This window comes from Choloepus didactylus, chromosome 2, assembly GCF_015220235.1.
Source record: "Choloepus didactylus isolate mChoDid1 chromosome 2, mChoDid1.pri, whole genome shotgun sequence".
Taxonomy (NCBI): domain Eukaryota; kingdom Metazoa; phylum Chordata; class Mammalia; order Pilosa; family Megalonychidae; genus Choloepus; species Choloepus didactylus.
The window spans coordinates 104,855,681-104,873,654 of NC_051308.1; the positions used below are offsets into that span (position 1 = coordinate 104,855,681).

The 17,974-nt window shown below is 50.3% G+C and overlaps 3 protein-coding genes across 9 annotated transcripts in view; 2 read left to right on the forward strand and 1 right to left on the reverse strand.

Moving 5' to 3' along the window:
- The window catches only part of DCAF8 (DDB1 and CUL4 associated factor 8), a 41,670-nt gene extending 37,378 nt beyond the window's left edge, over window positions 1–4,292 (forward strand). For 4 of the 6 annotated variants that reach the window (XM_037825581.1, XM_037825583.1, XM_037825580.1 and 1 more), the window contains 3 exons: window positions 1,028–1,147; window positions 1,576–1,692; window positions 2,348–4,292. In XM_037825581.1, the coding sequence (XP_037681509.1) occupies window positions 1,028–1,147; window positions 1,576–1,692; window positions 2,348–2,464 (354 nt within the window). In that variant the 3' untranslated portion in view covers window positions 2,465–4,292. Of the gene's footprint in view, window positions 1–1,027; window positions 1,148–1,575; window positions 1,693–2,347 lie in introns of those variants that run through there. The other 2 variants (XR_005215185.1, XR_005215186.1) reach the window with 1 other exon arrangement.
- Window positions 4,293–4,656: 364 nt separating this feature from the next.
- On the reverse strand, window positions 4,657–15,203 carry PEA15 (proliferation and apoptosis adaptor protein 15). Of its 2 annotated transcripts, none has more exons than XM_037825588.1 (4): window positions 15,045–15,203; window positions 8,378–8,485; window positions 6,881–7,036; window positions 4,657–6,726 (listed from the first exon to the last, which is right to left on the reverse strand). In XM_037825588.1, exons 2-4 carry the CDS (start codon window positions 8,481–8,483, stop codon window positions 6,662–6,664), a joined length of 327 nt encoding a protein of 108 aa, XP_037681516.1. In that variant the 5' UTR covers window positions 8,484–8,485; window positions 15,045–15,203; the 3' UTR covers window positions 4,657–6,661. The 2 variants fall into 2 exon arrangements, with proteins under 2 accessions (XP_037681516.1, XP_037681515.1); XM_037825587.1 differs by having other exon boundaries at window positions 8,312–8,485.
- Window positions 8,512–15,226, forward strand: LOC119512478 (chitin-binding lectin 1-like). Its single transcript, XM_037807176.1, has 3 exons — window positions 8,512–8,527; window positions 11,763–11,828; window positions 14,819–15,226. Exon 3 carries the CDS (start codon window positions 14,951–14,953, stop codon window positions 15,224–15,226), a length of 276 nt encoding a protein of 91 aa, XP_037663104.1. The 5' UTR covers window positions 8,512–8,527; window positions 11,763–11,828; window positions 14,819–14,950.
- Window positions 15,227–17,974: the final 2,748 nt, after the last annotated feature.

Below are 17,974 nucleotides of genomic sequence, written 5' to 3' on the forward strand. Positions count from 1 at the left end.
AGGGGCTGTTTTCCTGGAGCCATTCTTGGACTACAGGGCAGCTGCAAGGCCAGGTGGAGTGAGGCAAAGAGTGGCTCAGACCACACTGTGTTCCTTCTGGGTTCCTTTCTATCTGTTCCACATTGACTAACAGCTTGACAGTGCTTTGGCAGCTGGATCTGAGACCAGCAATTCTAGCGGGCATGGGAGCTGCCCTGCCCTGCCTTGCATTGGTAAAACTGGCATTTCCAAGTTAGACAGCAGGGGGCATGAGTGCCTTTGGATATAAGGAAGCTGTCTGAGCCAGAAGGCCTGCCCACCATAGTTCATTTCTCCTGCTCAGTGAATATACCCAGAGGGTAGCTAAGATTGTGGTTGTGGAGGCCCCAGGAAGCTGCTTGCTGTACCATGCTGCCCTACAGCTGAATATATTGTGCTCTCACGGCAGGTAGCACAGGCTATCGTCCCCTGGGATGTACAGGGCTCTCAAACAGACATGAGCCTCAGCCCCCACACTCCCCCAGCTCAGCCTCCTCTTTCCAGCCTTTGCCTTCCTCCAGTTCTAGTAAACAGTACCAAGTAAATATAATTGTTCTCTGGCTCTTCTCTGGGGGCTCAGTGGCAGCTGCTGCTTTTTTCATTTTTTAAAATTCATGTGCCACTTGGAAAAAGCCACTGAGACATTTTTTCCAGCTTCAGGCAAATTTGAGCTCTGGCATCTGGAGTGAATGAGGTCATCTGGACCTTATTGCCTTCTTGTGAAGCCAGCAATAAGCTTGGCCAGTCACCTGCCTACCCCTAGGGCTATGTCTGGGGATGCAGCCACCCTGGCTTACACATAAGAAAAATGGTAGATGGGCTTGGTCATGTACCCAGTCTGTTCCTGGTGTTTCCTCCACCCCCAGGGCCCTTTGGCCCAGGCTAATGATGTGTGGGCCTGCCTTTCCAGCGGCTCTCTCAGCCCCAGTTGAGGACAGTTGTTTGGCTTAAGGCTTAAACCCTTTTCCCACACAACTCTGATCCTGTGCTGTGCTTCCCTCCTGACCAGGTAAACTGCCTTGAGCCCCACCCTCACCTACCTGTGCTGGCAACCAGTGGTCTAGACCATGACGTTAAGATCTGGGCACCCACAGCTGAAGCTTCTACTGAGCTTACAGGGTTAAAAGATGTAAGTGGTTGACTGCAAAAGTTCTTTTCTTTCTTCTTATCCATATCCTGTTATGATTCTTTATTGTCACAGAAAGGAATAACTTGTTACCCAGTTCTTTAAAGGCACTGCTCTAATACCTTCCCCCACATTCCTGTCATTGCCTCTCTAGGAACAGTCCCAATTCAGGGGTCTCGAAGCCAGCTTCGAAGTGCCTCTAGTTGGTGGTAGAGTAGGGGTAGGGGATATCTTTAGAAAGAATCATTCTATAATATTTCAAAGTTTCCTACCTTCTCAGTGGCCAAACTGGGGGCATCCTTTCCTACTCTAGTTCCACTTCAGCTTATCATCTCCCACGGGAAATTTTTGTTAGGATAGAACACCAGCCTTTCTGATCAGGTCCAGGGTTCCTATGCATACCTTGTCCCCCACCCACATTGGGGTTCCAGGTGATTAAGAAGAACAAGCGGGAGCGGGATGAAGATAGCTTGCACCACACTGACCTGTTTGATAGCCATATGCTCTGGTTCCTCATGCATCACCTGAGACAGAGACGCCATCACCGGGTAAGCTGGGGTGGGAAGTGAGTTGTTCCCAAGGGCAGTAACCCTCTTGAGAGGGCTCCAGAGTTCTAATACATGGCTCCTCACTTCTTTGGGGGGAGGTATCAAGTGGTCCTGGCTGGGTTTTCCTATCTGTTGTCCTCAATCCCCATCACAGCACTGAAGTAGCCTTGGAAGAGCTACCAGCAGAAAGGGATGGTTCTGCTGCTTGCTTTCCACTGTGGTACATGCAGAGTGCTATCTTCATAAAGGCAAAAGCATGAGGGTGGGGAAGGAGTTAAGAAGAAATAAGTCTCAGGGTGTCCCTTCCATTTCCTTTTCAGACCAGAAGAGGCCTAGGGTAGGGGTCAGCAAACTATGGCAGTTGGCTTTTGGTCTGCTTTTATAAATAAAGTTTTATTGGAACACAGCCACACCCATTCATTTGTATATTGTCTTTGGCTATTTCAATGCTATGATGATAGTTGAGGAGTTGCGGCAGAGTTAAATAATTGTTACAGAGACCATATGTCTTGCAAGTCTAAAATATTTACTATCTGGCCCTTTAAGAAAAGGGTTGCTGACCCCTGGCCTAGGCCATCTGAATTCTAGTTAAGACCTAACAGGACAACTTCCCTTGTCTCGTGGAAGTTACTAACAAACCTTTCCCATCCCACAGCGTTGGCGAGAATCTGGGGTTGGGGCCACAGACGCAGACTCAGATGAGTCTCCCAGCTCCTCAGACACATCGGACGAGGAAGAGGGCCCTGACCGGGTGCAGTGCATGCCATCCTGAGGCCTCACACCCAGGAGGAGTGGGCTGGGGCTACCAGCCCAATCCTGCCTGGGCAGCCCTTTCCTGTCCCGGCCCCATCAACAGAAACGCACTTTGGACTTCTTGCTTTAGGTGAAAGAAAGACATCCCAGGAGGACAAACCAGAAGGGAACAAACCATTGACAGAGAGTACTTAGGAGTGGGAGTTGAGCCCTGGAATAGGGTTCCATGGAAAGGTACATAGGACTCAACAGAAATGGCCTTTCCCTAAAGCTTTTTGTGGGGGGACTGGGAGCCTATTTTGTTAAATGGTTTGGGGTGGGGAATGGGGTTTCTTTTTCTTTAATCCCTTGTTTCTTGGGTGGGGGTTGGGGGAGGCAACTGGCTATTCACTTCCAGGGGGCCAGAGTCAGGGGTAGGAGTGCCACTCTCTCTTTGGTTTAGGTTTTTGACCTTTTTTCTCTTTATTTTTAAAATGTCTATGATAGTTTCATTGTTTTTCCCCCTGAGTAACCCCATACCAGGACCCTCCTTTTCTGGGAAGTCCTTAGAGCCCCTGACCATCCCATAGTCTTTATTTTCTTTTCCATCTCATTCCTTCTCTGTACTTATCAGTGTTTTGCACTTAATTATGTATCCTTCACTCTTTTCTCTTCATCTCATCACCCCCTAAATAGGTCTGATGAGGGAGGTTGGGTGGAGGTGGGAGGAGCAGAGCTGGAGGAAGAAGAGGAAGGATGTTACCTCTTCTGTTACTTTAAAAAAAGAAAAAAGTCTGTTTTGTGGCAGCAATCTCCCTGTCCCTGTCACTTTTAGGGGCCTAATTTTATAACTATAAATATATTAAAAAGCAAGTCAAACTTGGATGTATCAAGTTAAAATTATTGTCATAGTTTAAATATCTATATATTCTCTGAATGCAATAAAGGGACTTAAAGAGAGAGTGAGCGAGAGTAATGATGTGCGGGTGACTCCTGGGGTCAACCTATATCCTCTATGGTATGGTCGTTAAAGATTGGAGCTTACTCTTTAGCTTTTAGGAAGCCCTTCCCCATTCCCTGCCTTGGTTTGGGGTTGGAAAAAACAGGACATTGCTCTCAGCTCTGCCTCAGGTCTCCTACCTCTCCTTAAGTCTTGCGGGGGTTCCCAGAGAGCCTCTTCTTCCCAGAGGCTGACCCGTCTTTGAAACTTGACTGAAATATGACTTCAGGAAGGGTGCCACCACTGCAAACTGTCTCTCTCACTACTGTGTGTGATTGAAAAGACACACACACACATGCACACACACACACACACACTCTTATCTTTAGCTGCTTGATTCTTGAAGCCATCCAGCCCTATACCAGCTCCCTTCCTAATGGAGTAGTGAAGGGAAAGACCTGGATTTGGCTTTTTACCTTGTCCACTTCTTGATACCTTGGAATTGAAGGACAAGGACAAGTTGTTAATCTAATAATTGACTAGGGTGACTGGGGCTTGGAAACCTCAGTCATATATTATTTGTCACTGAGTATGAAAATTGCAGTTGAATTCTTTCCCTTAAATGCTTTTGCTGCTATTTCTTTGCCCCCAGCCTCCACAAGATCTAGCCAGCAATTCAAGGTCATAGACCAGACCAGGAAGGAGGGCAAGAGTGAAAGAATGGTATTCCTAGACACTCCTTCCTCCTGCCCCTTTTCCTAGCAGCTCTCAGACCAGATGTTAGCTGTTGCACTTCCCCTCTGATGTAAGCAACGTGTGGTGACTGAGTGGTCTGTGTTCCTATTGCTAGTGGGGTGATGGGATGGGCTGAAAATCATGCACTCTGGAATTTGTTGTATTTTCTCTCAGTAAAGCCTTCTTTTTCTGACTGCTGCTCAGTGTGGTATGTGGGCCATTCATTCATGATGGGATTTTTTTTTTTGCTCCTTCCAGTGTAGGTGTCCAGCGCTGTCCTCTCACCCTACCCGTTACAATTTTAGGAAGTCCATTCTGGGGATATCCATGTTTCCAGTGATTGGGCTCCAATTGGAGACTATTATAAGTGGAATAGGCCCCACTTAGCTCAGTGATACTTAGGGGATGGATAATGGCTGGATGGTATTTGGGGTGTGTCCCAGTTTCTGTTCCAGACTGCAGTTAGGGATGTGGGGATAAATATTGTTCCCCTTCCCTTCCCAGTCATTCAGTCTCCAAAATCCTGATCATTTACAGAAATTCCAGAATCAGTCAGGTACCATACAATCAATCACCTTTATTCCAGGGTTAGAACAAGGCCGTGCACACTGCAGACAGAGGAGCACAGGATAGGGGCAATCTCACAGCAGTAGAAGGGGTAGGGGAGCACAGGTTAGTCCTTTTAGATTATTTTGCCTTACAGAGAAACTACTAGACTCTGCTGAAAATGACCCTGTCTCTTCTCCCATCTCATCCTCTCCTCACAGGAAGACTCTCTATTCTTTTTGCATTCTTACTCACTCGCTCTTACTCTCGTATAACATCCCAAATGGAAGGAAAGTTTACGCCTATTTTCCCCTCCCCTTGTAGAGATTCTGCAAGTATTCTCTCTTTAAGGGAGAAGCCAGACAGGGCTGGGGAAACTTGGGAAGGTCCTTTTAAGGCAAAACTGTGGAGTAGTCAAGGTGTGTGTGTTAAGGCAGGTGTCTGCAACAGTGGCCAGAGGAGATAGGCAGGCTGGGCTGGACTAGGAGTAGAGGATGTTCTCAAACCAGTCTGGCTTCTTCCCTCTTCCAGCAGCTTGCTCTCCCCTCCCACCAAAGTTTTGCTCCCACATCCTAAAAGCTCCTAACTTAAACTTTCTCTAAATAGTCTCTGAGATTGAATGTGAATTTAGTTTTTTTTTAAATAAGCTTTCCTTTTTGTTTTGACTGTTAACAATTTCACTCTCCACTCCCTTTACGGTGGCATTCCCCTCCCACCCCCACTCTGGCCTAGACAATAAGTTAATGCTAGACACCACAAAAAAGGGGCAAACATGGCAGTGCAGGTTTAATATACATATATGTAGAATATATATGTACACACAGTTAGCACGGTCGGGGTGGGGAAGGACATTATAGGACAGGCAGGAGGCCGGGGTCACTCATTATACTCTAGTGATTTGGCTAGGAGGTGTCCAGAAGCCCAAGGGGCCAGGATATTAGGGGAAAGGAGTTACAAACCTCGTCTGGATTGAATTGGGACAGGGATCAGTGCAAAGGAAAACGTCATAATTAACTTCTTCCCTTCTTTCTAGGCTGGGGTGTTCTAGACCAGGGAGAGGGAAGTTTGCCTGCGGTAACCACATCAGGACCCTGGAGATGAGGGCAGGATTAGGGTTAAAACTTAAAGATCTCTATTCCCTAACCTCAGATTCAAGGTCAGTATGTACAAGTCTTGAGTAGAGATAAAGGAGTGGAAAGGGGGACCCTTCTCTGTCCTTATCCCCATCTCAGGCTCAGTGGAATATATTCCCAGCATAGTCTCTCCAAAACAGAGGTTAAGTGGGGGGGATGGGGAGAGGGGAATAATGGATGTGAGGGAAAGGGTCTAACGTTGGGTGCTCCATGGGGCTTGATTTTGGGCCAGGATAGGATCCACTCATCTTCTCTCATTAGATCCCTAGCTCATACCATCCTAGGCCCATGAAAGGGGAGCAAAAAGGGATCTGCTGGTACCGAGGCCCTCCAACCTGAGGAACAGCTGGAAACCATGAAATCTTCAGCCAGTCTAGCATGGAGTTACAAACACTGATCTCTGGCTTTTCCTTGCTGCCTCTATGGGGCGAGCAGCTTAGGTGGCCTCTTCGCCTTCCCTCCCCACTGATTTTCCTTCATTCCACCCACCTCATGCCTCGTCCCTCAGGTCTTCGTTGGAGGAAAACACCGGTCCTTTCTGTTTCCACACTTTAGAAATGTGGAGGGAAAGTGGAGGAAAGGGAAGTAGGGGGAATGTGCCAATTTCTATTTGCATAGAAACTGCCCCCACCTCTTCCTAGAGTGGGGAAACTAAGACCCCAACCTGACCCCCACGCCCTCACAGGGAGGAGGACCTAGATGAGCTAGACATACAGACACAGCCAGAGCGTGCGCACACGCACACACACGCGCACAGACGGGGGTTTAGGACCAGGTTAGTAAGTGGGTAGATGGGTTGGGGAGGGTGTCCTTGCCCCTCTCCTGGAGGGTGAGGGAAGGGAGCGGTCTGATGAAGGTCCAACCTCCTCTTCCTCCCCCTTGCTCAGGCCTTCTTCGGTGGGGGGGCGAGTTTGATGATCTCTTCCTCAGAGGGCTGCCGGATAATATCTGGGGGCAAAAAGGGATGTGTCAAGGGAGGGAAGTTGTAGGAGATGCCAGGTAGGCCCATAGAGTATCAGGCTCCACATTCCCAAAACTGGGGAGAATACCCCAAAGATAATGGCAGTGGGCAAAGTATAGCTGCCAAGGGATGGCCTCTTACCTTTGTATTTTTTGGCACTGGGAATACGGGTTAGCTTGGTGTCCAGCTCATCCTCCTCAGAGATCTTCAGCACACGAGTCCGATAGTCAACCACCATAGTGAGCAGATCAGGACGGCGGGAGATCTCAAAGATATGCTCAATGTAGGAGAGGTTATCTGGAGGAAGGCGGGAGACCTGAGGTCAGAGCTAGGCTGCAGAAGTCAGCTTCTGTTCTCCCAGACCAGGGTTCTGGAACCAAGGCTGAGTTGCTCACATAGGTTATCAGGAGGGGACAATACTGGAAGGAGAGGGGCTACTGAGCCAAGACAAGAATGCAAGGCACCCAATTCACAGTACAGAGGACTGTTCGTAGGAAGGGCAGATAGTTGGTCAGTGAAACGTCTAGATTTTAGATTCAGAATGAGGAATTTAGGTTAGATACCAGGTCCCACATTGCAGGGAAGGGGAAATAGAAAATATAACCTTCCATCCAGATATCCCACACCCACTCTGTCCCTCTTCCACCTTCCCTCCAAGTAAGCATCAGGAAGAACTTCTCAACGCACATGTCTCTAGGCTATCCAGGAGAAATTCTGGGCCTGGCTGAGACATAATTCTGAATGAGACAAGGCAGAGACACTACCAGAAGGATGAACTCTATGGCTTGGCCAGTCCCAGGAGATTACAGATGACCTTATGCTTGCTTTCTGGTTCTTCCCTCTGACTAAAGCAATAGTCTCCTAACTAACCTATTCTTCTCCATCCTCCGTCCTATCCACACTACAGTCAGATTGGTATTTCTGAAGGGACCTCAGGTCACTCACTTCATCTGCTGAAATAGTATAAACTACTTACTCTATCACTCAAATCCCTCCACAGCACAGCCTTAACTTACCTCTCCAGCCACTTCCTTCATAGACATATATGCCCCAGCCAAACCAAACAGGACCCCTTGCTTTTCTCAGACACAGCAGGCACTGTCTCACCTTTGTGACTGTGTTCCTCTGCCTTAGCATGCCCTCCCTGGATCCTGCCTTTGAATTTCCACTTGCCTTGCAAGGCCATTTTACGACTGTCCTAATCCATTGACTCCTCTCCCACCCAGAGACCATGGCTCTGTGGTCTCTCAAAGTACATTAAAAAAATGTTAGAAATTTTTTTTTGAATTTGAAATTTCATCACTTTTAACTCCTATTTTTTATGTTTTCTCAGATATGTGATAATAGTACAATAGTATCTAGATAAAATTTTTCACTGACAAGGGTCACACTGACAGAGGTCTAAAGACCATTGCCCTGGAGCCCCCTGTGCTCTCTTAGGCCATCTCTTATTCTGCCTTTTCATGGAGAAGTGTGCTTTGTGTGTACAGAAGCTTCGAGCTTATCTCTATTTGCTGAATGAATTGAGCCCGAAAGGCTGATGGTAGAACCGCTGTGCCTCCTTTCCCCCACCTTTGTCCAGTTTGTTGTGGCTCTCCAGGAAGCTAAACCAGGCACTTCCAGTAGTGATCTCCTCACTTTTCTCGCTGGGGATGTCCTCCTTGCAGGCTGACTTGAGCTGCTCCAGATCTTCAAAGGTGATGTTGTTGGTCAGGTCCTGGAGAAGGGTCCCGTACTCGGCCATGACTGGGGAGGAAGGCAACAAAGCGAGAGGATGCTGAGCTTGAGGTACAGGGTCTCGTTCACTCGCTGGCATTGCCCACCCCACCCCTACTCTACCCCAGCAGGTATGTGCCTAGAAGATGGAGTGTGGGGAGGTCCAGAGCTGGAGGGATAAAAGACCTAGGGGAGGATGTGGGGATAGACAGGAAGTAACTCAGAAGCTAGGAGCTGGGCTGAAGCCTAGAGTGACGAGTCACACCTCCTTCCCCCCACCATCTTTTTTCTTATTCCCCACCCCCAACAGTAACCCTGGCAACAACTCCCTTGACTGAGGAGGCGGTTACCATAGCAACCTGCTCCTGACTTTCTCATCCACTGCCTCCAAGTCCCCCCCACCCAGTCGCCCCACCTACCCACAACCCCTCCCCCTGTCAATACACAAAACACACACACACACACACACACACACACATACAGGGACCAAGGAGAGGGCTTACAGTGGCAGTGAGAACCTGAAAAGAGGCTGGAGGGGGTTGGTTGGAGCTCATTTATTCTAGTTTTTATCCTTTCCCAGAAGCAAAGGGGTCCCTCACTTCAACTTCCCACCACCCCACTAATGAATCCTTTTGGATGAATGCCTAGCTGCTTGGTCTAATGGCCCCTGCCCCTCTATGCTCAGCCCTGTATTCAGTCATTAGGGGCAGTGGGGCAGGAGGAAGCAATGGGCCACCCCCACCTTTATGGAACCCATTTTCTCCCTCAATGGCTATCAGGTCCCCACTCAGCCTTCTCTCTCCTAGCCTTTGTGCTGTGCTTGCAGCCCCCGCGCCCAAGAATACCAAGCGGCTGGCTCTGGCCCCCTGCCCAGTTCCCAGGCTGGCTGGGGGAGTGGGGAGGGGAGTTTGGATGCTGCGCTGGGAGATTCTGGCAGGAAGGGGGCTGCCACCCCTTCCTGCATCAACACCCTGCTGGCAGGCACAATGTTCAGCATGGCCTCCCACAGGGTCTGGGCAAGGCCAGATCTCATCCAGGCCCTCACCCCATCCCTCTGTTATGGTGCTCCTTAGATGAGAAATTAGAGAACATTCAAGGCCCTCCTCCTACTCACTAAGATAGGAACTGTGGCTAAGACAGGAAGAAAGAAGGTCAGACCTTAGGATGAACTCTGGATGTGATAAATCTGAAACTAGTGGTGAGCTCAAATGAGAACATGTTTTCATAATCAGAAAAATAAAGAGTTTAAAAAAAAGTAAAGCATGTCATCAACACTCTGTGGCTACACCACGGGGTGGGTAAGAGCTCAGTGACCTTGTCCCTGACAGTGCAAAAATCACCTTTCCAATTCCCAGTGTTGGGCTGGGAATGCAGCAGATAAAAGGCTAGCCAACACCTCTACCTTACTTCTTGCCTACATGCAGGGAAACTGAGGCAGAGAGGCCTGGCCACTACACAGGAGGCCTAGACCCAGAAGTCCCAGCCCTCTAGGACCAGAACAAACAAGCCTCCCTTGGTGGCAGGCATGGTGACACAAACACAAAAATGAGCCCAGACAGCAGGCCCAGCATGACCCACGGCAAGAAACAGGCACTCAAAGGCATGTTCACTTGCACACCCAGGTGCAACCAGACAGAAGGGCCCAGTGGTGGCCCTGCCAGGCTGGGCCAGGAACAATGCTCTCTGTCAGCACCAGGAACCATCTCGGCCTTGAAATCTAGGTCATAGCAGCAGGCGTTGGAGCCCAGCCCTCCACCATCCACTGATAATCTAGGGACAGAAGGTGGAGGGGTGTGGGTGAGGGGGCTGATGGGGAGAGGGTCCCAAAATGAGTGCAAGAATAGGGAAGGGGGGGTATGGGAGGAGTGGTGGTGAGAAGAACTGGAAGGGAAAGAGCAGCCTGGGAAGGAGACAGGAAGACCTGTCCCAATGGGGACCCAGGGACCAAGCCCTCAGCTGGAAAAGCGGGCAAAATTTAGGGCCGTCTTGGCCTGCTTTCACATGGAAGAAGAGTTTGTAAATACGGCAGATCCTGTGGGAGGAAAAGTATGTGTCTATGTATGTGTGTCAATCTCCTGGGAGTAGTTAAGATTTAGGGCTTTGAATCTAACAGACTTAACACGGGAGGTGGGTGGGAAGGGATTAATGTCTGAGACACCCACCCACAAAGGCTGTGGGGCTGTGGGTTAGGAGCATTCTAAGCGTGAAGCAGAAGAGGCCCCTGAGGGAAATAGGAGTGGGAATGTTAAAGTGGCAGAGGAGAAGCATGTGTGCCAGGATTCTATGTATGGATCCATACATGCTGTGTATGCTGATCACTGGGCATGGGCATAGGTATGTGGAAGAGGCCAGGCTCAGTATCTGGTATCTGCATGTGTGGAGGTTCTGGTAGTGGGTGTGTCTGTGCCAGCATTGCCTGTGTGGCTGTGGGTGCACTGGCTATGAGTGTATGTGATTTGTGTATTTGTATGTGTCTGACCCAGCCAAGAATGTGTGTAAAAAGGTATAACCATAGGCTTACCTCCAGAGGAAAAAAGGAAGGGAGAGGAGAGCCTACAGAATGAAGGAGAAAGCTGGTCTGCAAATGAGGAATACTGTGGGGTAACTGACGCTGTGGGAGGAGGGGCAACGGAGCACACAGAGGCCACAAAGAGAAGGCCTCAGCCTCAGCTCAGCTGTTACCATGGCAACCATGGTTCTGGGTCCCCCGCCCTCCTCCCAGTTGTCAGGACAATGGCACCACTGGGTGGGAGGGATGTGGGGAGTGGTGAGTAAGAAGGGACAGAAAGGATAGGAGGTAAGGTGCCCCCCACCCCCTCCAGGGAGCAAGGAAAGGCAGCCTGGTTGCCTCCCTGAAGAGATCCCATTTGCCCAGGCCTGTGTGTGTGGCAGTAGAGTCAAAGGCAGAAAATTTGTGGGTGTGGGGAGGTAGAATCTCCTTAAATGGCTCTCAGGTCTCACTGATAACCATTGTCCCTGGGATGGTCTGGCCATGGTGGGGCTTGGCAAAAGCTTGGCTCCTTCACCCCCCATGCCACTTGCATCACTTAAGATTCAGAATTCCTTAGGGCCTATGGAGAAGTCTTGCTCTGAAAAATCCTTCTGATCTCTGAAGCAGTGTAGAGGGCTGCCCAGGGAACACCAGCAGCCTGGGCGGAGGCCATTCTTGGGACAGGATACCAGGGCAGGAACTGGGAACCGGAGCTGTGGCTGCCAGGAAGTCAGTCCCCTTCCCTCCCAGCTCATTTTATGCTCTGCTCACCACTTCCTCACACTTCCTTCCTTCCTTCCTTCCTCTCCATCCAAGCTGGCCCCTGGCAGAGCCCTGAGAAAGGCCAAACCAACTGAGGATGCTGGGGAAGAGGGGCAGGAGGTAAGGATCATTCCAGTGCTGACCTTTTAGGGAGGGAGTTTGGAAGATGAGTGTGAGGCAGGTGCCGTGTGGACACCAGTGGGGAGAGAGGCAGGCCCTGGGGCATTTTGGGAAACCTGGCAAAATGGGACATCCACCTGGAGGAGGTGGTAGCACCAAAATAATTTCTGTGCATTTTGACCTTAATTCATGGTAGCTTGTTTTAGAACTGCTGGGGCATACCCTACCAATATGGTTTTCATAGTGGGGAATGAGGTGCCTAAAGTGTTCCCTTATCATCTACACAAGGGATCAGGTTGTGCCTGCCCTGGAGGTCACATTCCCTCATGAGGTGGGAAATGGTAGAGATAATTAATTCTCAGAGGTTAATCATTGTGGTTCCTCTTTTTGTTCACCAGGCAGACAAGCCCCAAAAGCATGTTGGGGGCTGTGTTTGTGGGGAAGGTAGGTTCCCCAGGGGAATCAGCAGTGGAGCCAGGGCCCCCTTAAATCCTCAGGTCCTCCATCTTGATGCTGCCCCTTTTACCCCTTTAAAGGCCCAGGCCCAGAAAAATGCTCCAGAAGTTTCATCTACCTATCATTAAGTTCTAAATCACCAGGAAATTTAAGCAAGAAGGAAGCCTGAGGATTGGATGCTGCTGCCCCTCCCTCCCCAACATCTGCTGCAGCTGCCTAAGGCTGAGGGGTGGGGCCATCCCCACATAGCTGCAAGAACCCAGAGGTCCCTACAGAGGGCAGGAGGGTCTCCCAGGCTGTCTTGCTGCCTGGAAGGGAAGGGAGGGTGATCAAGAGAGGCAGAGGGATACAAAGTGAGGGCACAGGGTTCCAGCCCTCCTATTTAAAATTATATCTGGGCCCAAATTCTAATAGTCCTATGAATTATTCCTTTAACATCATACCCGATTGACCTCTTCCCTTAGCTTCTGTCCAGCTTTGAGGGTCTTTATTCCTGTAACAAAGGAAGAGGAGGGCTCTGAGGCTCCAGGGTCAGCCTGGCATGAGGGGACGAAGGACAACTGGCCCTAAATTGTTCAGTCCAAGAAGACAAATGGGTCACTACTGAGCACAGGGAGCCTTCAGCCTTTAGTCAAAGGAAAAAGGCCAGAACCAAGATGGGGGCACCAGGAGACCCTTGGCATTGGATTGGGCCAAGTGGAACAGGCCTTCCTGACGGTGTTGAGTGGCGAGAAGGGGCTGTGCCTCTCCCTAGCCCCATCTCTGTCTCAGCTCATCAGGTTAGGTCTCTCCCTGTCTCTCTCTGCCTCTCTCTCCCATCTCTCAGTCTCTTCCCATCCATTTCCCCTGCCCTGACTCTCTTTTTCTCCTTTCCTTTCAATGGGCTTTCATGACTTCCAGCTTTTCCTACTCACCCATCCCATGGCAGGGGGTGAGGGGGGAGTCATAAATACCCAAGACTCCTGGGTTCTATGACTCAGTGTCCCCATCTGAATATTCAGAGCTACTATTAGGAAAGGGTGACTTGGGCTTTCTCTCTGACTTAGGCTCCATCCTTGGCAAGGAGATAGAGTAAATTTGGTGGGGAGGGGCTTGGAGATCAGTGATTGGCCACATACAGATTGATGGAGATGTTCATCATGATGATGTGCGTGAGGATCCGTGTGGGAGATTAAGAGGTGGCATAACAGGGTGCTGTGTAACCATAATCCTCTTCATACACGACAATACATGCACACATGATGGGCACAGGTGTCACGGAAGAGGAAGTAGGCAACCAGGGAAGCCAGAAGCCTAGGGCATCAACTGGCAATTTCCCCAACAGTGTTTAACCACCAAGAGAAGAGCAATTAAAGTGATTATGGCTCTGACAGCCTGGGGGCCAGACACACACGTAGAGAAACAAGATACACAGATTCGGTGCATTCCCCTAACTCCCTATGGGCTTACCACCATCCTGCTCTCATCTTCCCCAATTTCCGAGCTGCTTTAGTCCATTCTCCAGCATCTTCCCACTCCCCTGACCATCTCAGTCTCTTATTTTCCTTCCTCTTTCTGTAAAGAGACTGTGTCTCTGTCCCTCCCTTGAGGTCTCAGTCTCCCTCTCACACACATTCCTCTCATTCTCTGACTTGGGCTCCATCCTTGGCTGACTCATACTCCTTTCTTTTTCTCCCTCTCCCTTTCTTTCACCTCCTCCTCCATGCCTGGGCCACTCTGATGCCCAGAAACTAGCCACTCCCAGCACCCTAAGCTCTGACTGGAGCCCGTAGGACAGGCCACCAACAGCCTCTATCCTTCCTGCTCACTCATCCTCAAGATCCCATCTCCCTGTCCTGTAGGAGACCAGGGTTTTCTCTTAAAAGAGGGCAATTCTGAAGCCCAGGGCTGGGAACAGCCGCTCAGGAAATGAGGGTGGAACTGGGGACAGTGCCCCCTTCTGCCCCCTCAGCTCTCCTGTTGATATTCTTTGAGCCCGTGGTCCAGGAGACGGGCACATGGGAAGCAGTGGGGGTGTGGTGGAGGTTGGGAAGCAGTGGGGGTGTGGTGGAGGTTTGGCTGTGTAGTGCAGAGATGTTTGTGACTTGGTGTGTGCGAGACACTGTGTAAGAGTCACATGGGCGTGTGTCACTGTGAGTGCTGGCGTGTCTCTTGTAGATGTGTGTGCATCCCTATCAGTTTTGACACAGATTATATAAAATTAATTGGGGGTTTTATAAGCAAAACTTCACTCCTCTACACTCCCAGCTCCTTCCTCCTTCCCTCTGGACAATCTTTTGCCTCTCCCTCCTCTTACGCAGGTTCAGTGGGCTGGGGATGAGGGCACATGGTGCCATCAAGCGCTTTGAGCCCTGGAAGCAGGGGAACACTGCTTGGGGGAACTGAGGCAGGGCTGGGCTGGGACATGGCCAGCGGAGGCGAGTCCCAGGCCAGAGAAGAGGAAGGAGGGGCAAGAGCTGGCCTGGCAGAGCCGGCTGGGCGGGAAGCAGGCTCCATCCTAATCCCCAGGCCCCGGTCCGACTCCCAAACTGCAGTTCAGCGTGGAATGGGCGGCCGAAGCCACACCACCTCCAGCACCCACTCCGCGCTCGGGACGCACCGACCGAGCGACGGACCCTTTGGGGCCTGACACACAGCCAGACCCATCCGGAGACCCCACGCTCCCAATGTGGCCCTCGGCGTCCCAGATCGACTCCCCTCCAAGGCCAGATCCCAAATCTGCTCCCTCCCCCCGACAAGTCTCCTGTCCGCCCCTCTCACCGCCTCCGGGGCTGAGCGCTCAGGGAGCGGGCACTCCCGGGTCCCGGGTTCCTGACCAGAGTCCGGAGCCTCCTCTTCGGCTCCCGCCGCCGCCGCTGCTTCTGCTGCCGCCGCCGCCTCTTCCGCCCGCGGAGCCCGAGCTCGAGCCCAGCGCAGCCTCACCCCACCCGGTTGGCCCGTGATGTCAGAGCCGGGGAGGGGCGGGGGGCGGGGAGCGGCGGGAGTGGGGAAGGCTGGGGGGAGGGGAGGCAAAAGGGGGCGGGGATCGAGAGTCTGGGGCCCTGGAAGGCTTCTAGGATGGGGGCAGAATTGGGGAGGGTCGATGCCTCTTTCTCCTAAACGTCTCAGATTTAATTCTTTCCCGGTGGCATGCCCTCCTCCCCCTTTGACCTTTCGATGACCACAGTGGCTGGGACCTTGAGAGACACAGAGTAAGTTAAGGGCCTAGGGGCTCAGAAAGCTCTTTGGCCTCTGGGTTCTCTTAGCTACTTGATTTGGTATTTGGAAAAATCTCTTTCCTCACCAGGTAGCTTCCTCCTTATGGCTCAGGGGAGCCATAGTAAACGACTGGTCAGTCTTCTCTCGGTTGAGATAGGGGTGAGAAGCACCTGGGTGAGAAGCACTTGACCTGGGTCCAAGTATCTTCTCTCTTCTGGCCTCCTGTGTATTTTTACCCCTGGGGTGTGCTAGCAGCCCCCTTCTGTCCCTCTCACCTTTCCCAAATATACCCCCTTCCCCGCCTCCCCTCCCCCCTCCCCCATGATGTAATTTTATTTTCTGGGGAGGAAAAAAAAGCAACAGTGAGCTCAGCATGCAAATATAGACAACCTGCAAAGCCACACTTAGCTCTGTCTCCCAGCTCTGACCCTCTGCCTAGGCCTAGCATGGCAGCTCTCACTTCCGCTCTACCCCAGGGACTTTCCTCCCCCAGATTCTCAACCAGACTGAAAGAGGGAAGGAAGAATTGGGGAAGCGTCTATTTTCACCCCATCTGCAGCCCCTCAGCTTGGGCAGGGTCTGGCCCTAGGAAGACAGATTGGTTTGAACACCAGCAGCATTCAGCGCCAGCCCCCGGAATACACTGGCCTTGCCTCAGGGCCACCCTGACAGAGACCCCTTAGGAAATCTTGAATGAGCGCCGTCCTTTCTTGGGTCTACACTGCCTCTGAATGAGGCCCGGGCTCTGCCTGCTTTGGGTTTCACAGCCCTTCCCTTTGCTCTTTACCATCTTTACCCCCAGGAACCCCTGTCACTGCCCTTTGAGAATAACACAACCTCAGAATTTGCCTTTGTGTAAATCTCCTTTGCTCCTCATAACAACCAACTGTTTTGGGGGCTAAAAACTGTTTCTTTGATCCATCCTTGAAGCTCAGAGAAGCCAAATGACTAATCTACAGTCATGCAGTTTGTCAGGAAAAGGTTCCAGTCTTCTGGAGGCCACAAGGTGGTACAGGAGACTTGGGCTTCAGGCTGGCTCCACTCCTCTCTTGGGCAGATTATGTCTCTAAACCTCAGTGTCCTTCTGGTAAGATGGGGATGAGAAGGCCTATCTTACAAGGTTCTCCTGAGATTTAGAAATAGGAAGTCTCTAGGGATTGGCACAGGTGGGTGCTTAAAAATGGGAGCTTATTATTTAGTCCCAGGGCTTCTACTAACCTATGTTAGATGGTAAGCTCCATAATATTATTATATTAGCCCAATGCCCACACTATTTATTAAATATTTATTAAATGGAAACATGTTGGATAAATATATGGTTTCAACTCTCTACACTCCTGTCATCTTCTCTAGGAGCGGCACTTCCTGGATTTGTCAATGGAGAATGAGAACTTTTCTAATCTCAGGTCACATCCTCCCCAGACTTAGAAATCACCCTTACACCTTATCCATGAAAAAATGTAATGTGTATTATTTATAGGCTAATTTTAGCTACTTGGTTTTTCCCTCTTGACTCCTTTACACTTACCCTTGCCTGGGCTTGGCCTGGAGAGAACATGGGTCCTTCCTAGCAGGATCTCCAGCAGGGCCCAAGTCTGTGGGATCTCCATCGTACAAAACCCCATGTCCTCTCTCCATTCCCATGGCCACATTCCATGTTCTCCCAACTCCTTGATTATTATAACAGTCTCCGATTACAAGAGTTGAGCTCCCTGCTCTCCATCATCTCACCTCCCCATATCTATCCTACTTATCATTGCTAGATTAAATTTTGCCGTTCCCACCAACTAACAGGATTAAATTCAAACGTCTCCTTAACCAAACATCTCACATGCCCACCCAACCTCACTGCCACCACTTAAACTTCTCTCCTCATCTCTCATCTCCTCTGTGCCACCAATATGACAAACACATCCTGCCGTACTTTTGATGTTTCCGTCAGCTGAAATGTCCCCTCCCAAACTCCTGTCCCCTAGTTGGATCCCACTTCTCATTTATGGCCTAGAAAAGGCTCATGTCCTTTATGAAGACATCCAACACACACTGATCTCTCTCTTCTGAGTCCATTCTGTTTTTTCATTTGTTCCTTCTTTTAACAAACATTAGGAATTTTTTTGTATGTCAGATGCTGTGGACACAGAGAAAAAGCCTGGGTCCCGGTCTTCAAGGGATCCACTGTCTAGTGGGGAAGACAGACTAGTAAATGAAGAACCGTATTATAGTGTGCCAAGTGCTAGAATAGAGGTGTACCCAGAAAGTGCAGTGGGACCCAGTGGAGGGAGCTGCAGGAATGGGGCATGCCTTGGGAAGGCCTCATCCAGCAAGTGTTATTTGGGATCCATCTTAAAGTTCAAAAAAAGAGCTGCAGGGAGGGTGCTATCAAGCAGCACATAATCACTTAATTATATATTGCTTTGTATTTTTCTTCAATTGTTTAGTTTGTTTGTCTTGACTTCCCAGTGAGGCTAATCAGCTCGAGAGCAGAGACAGGC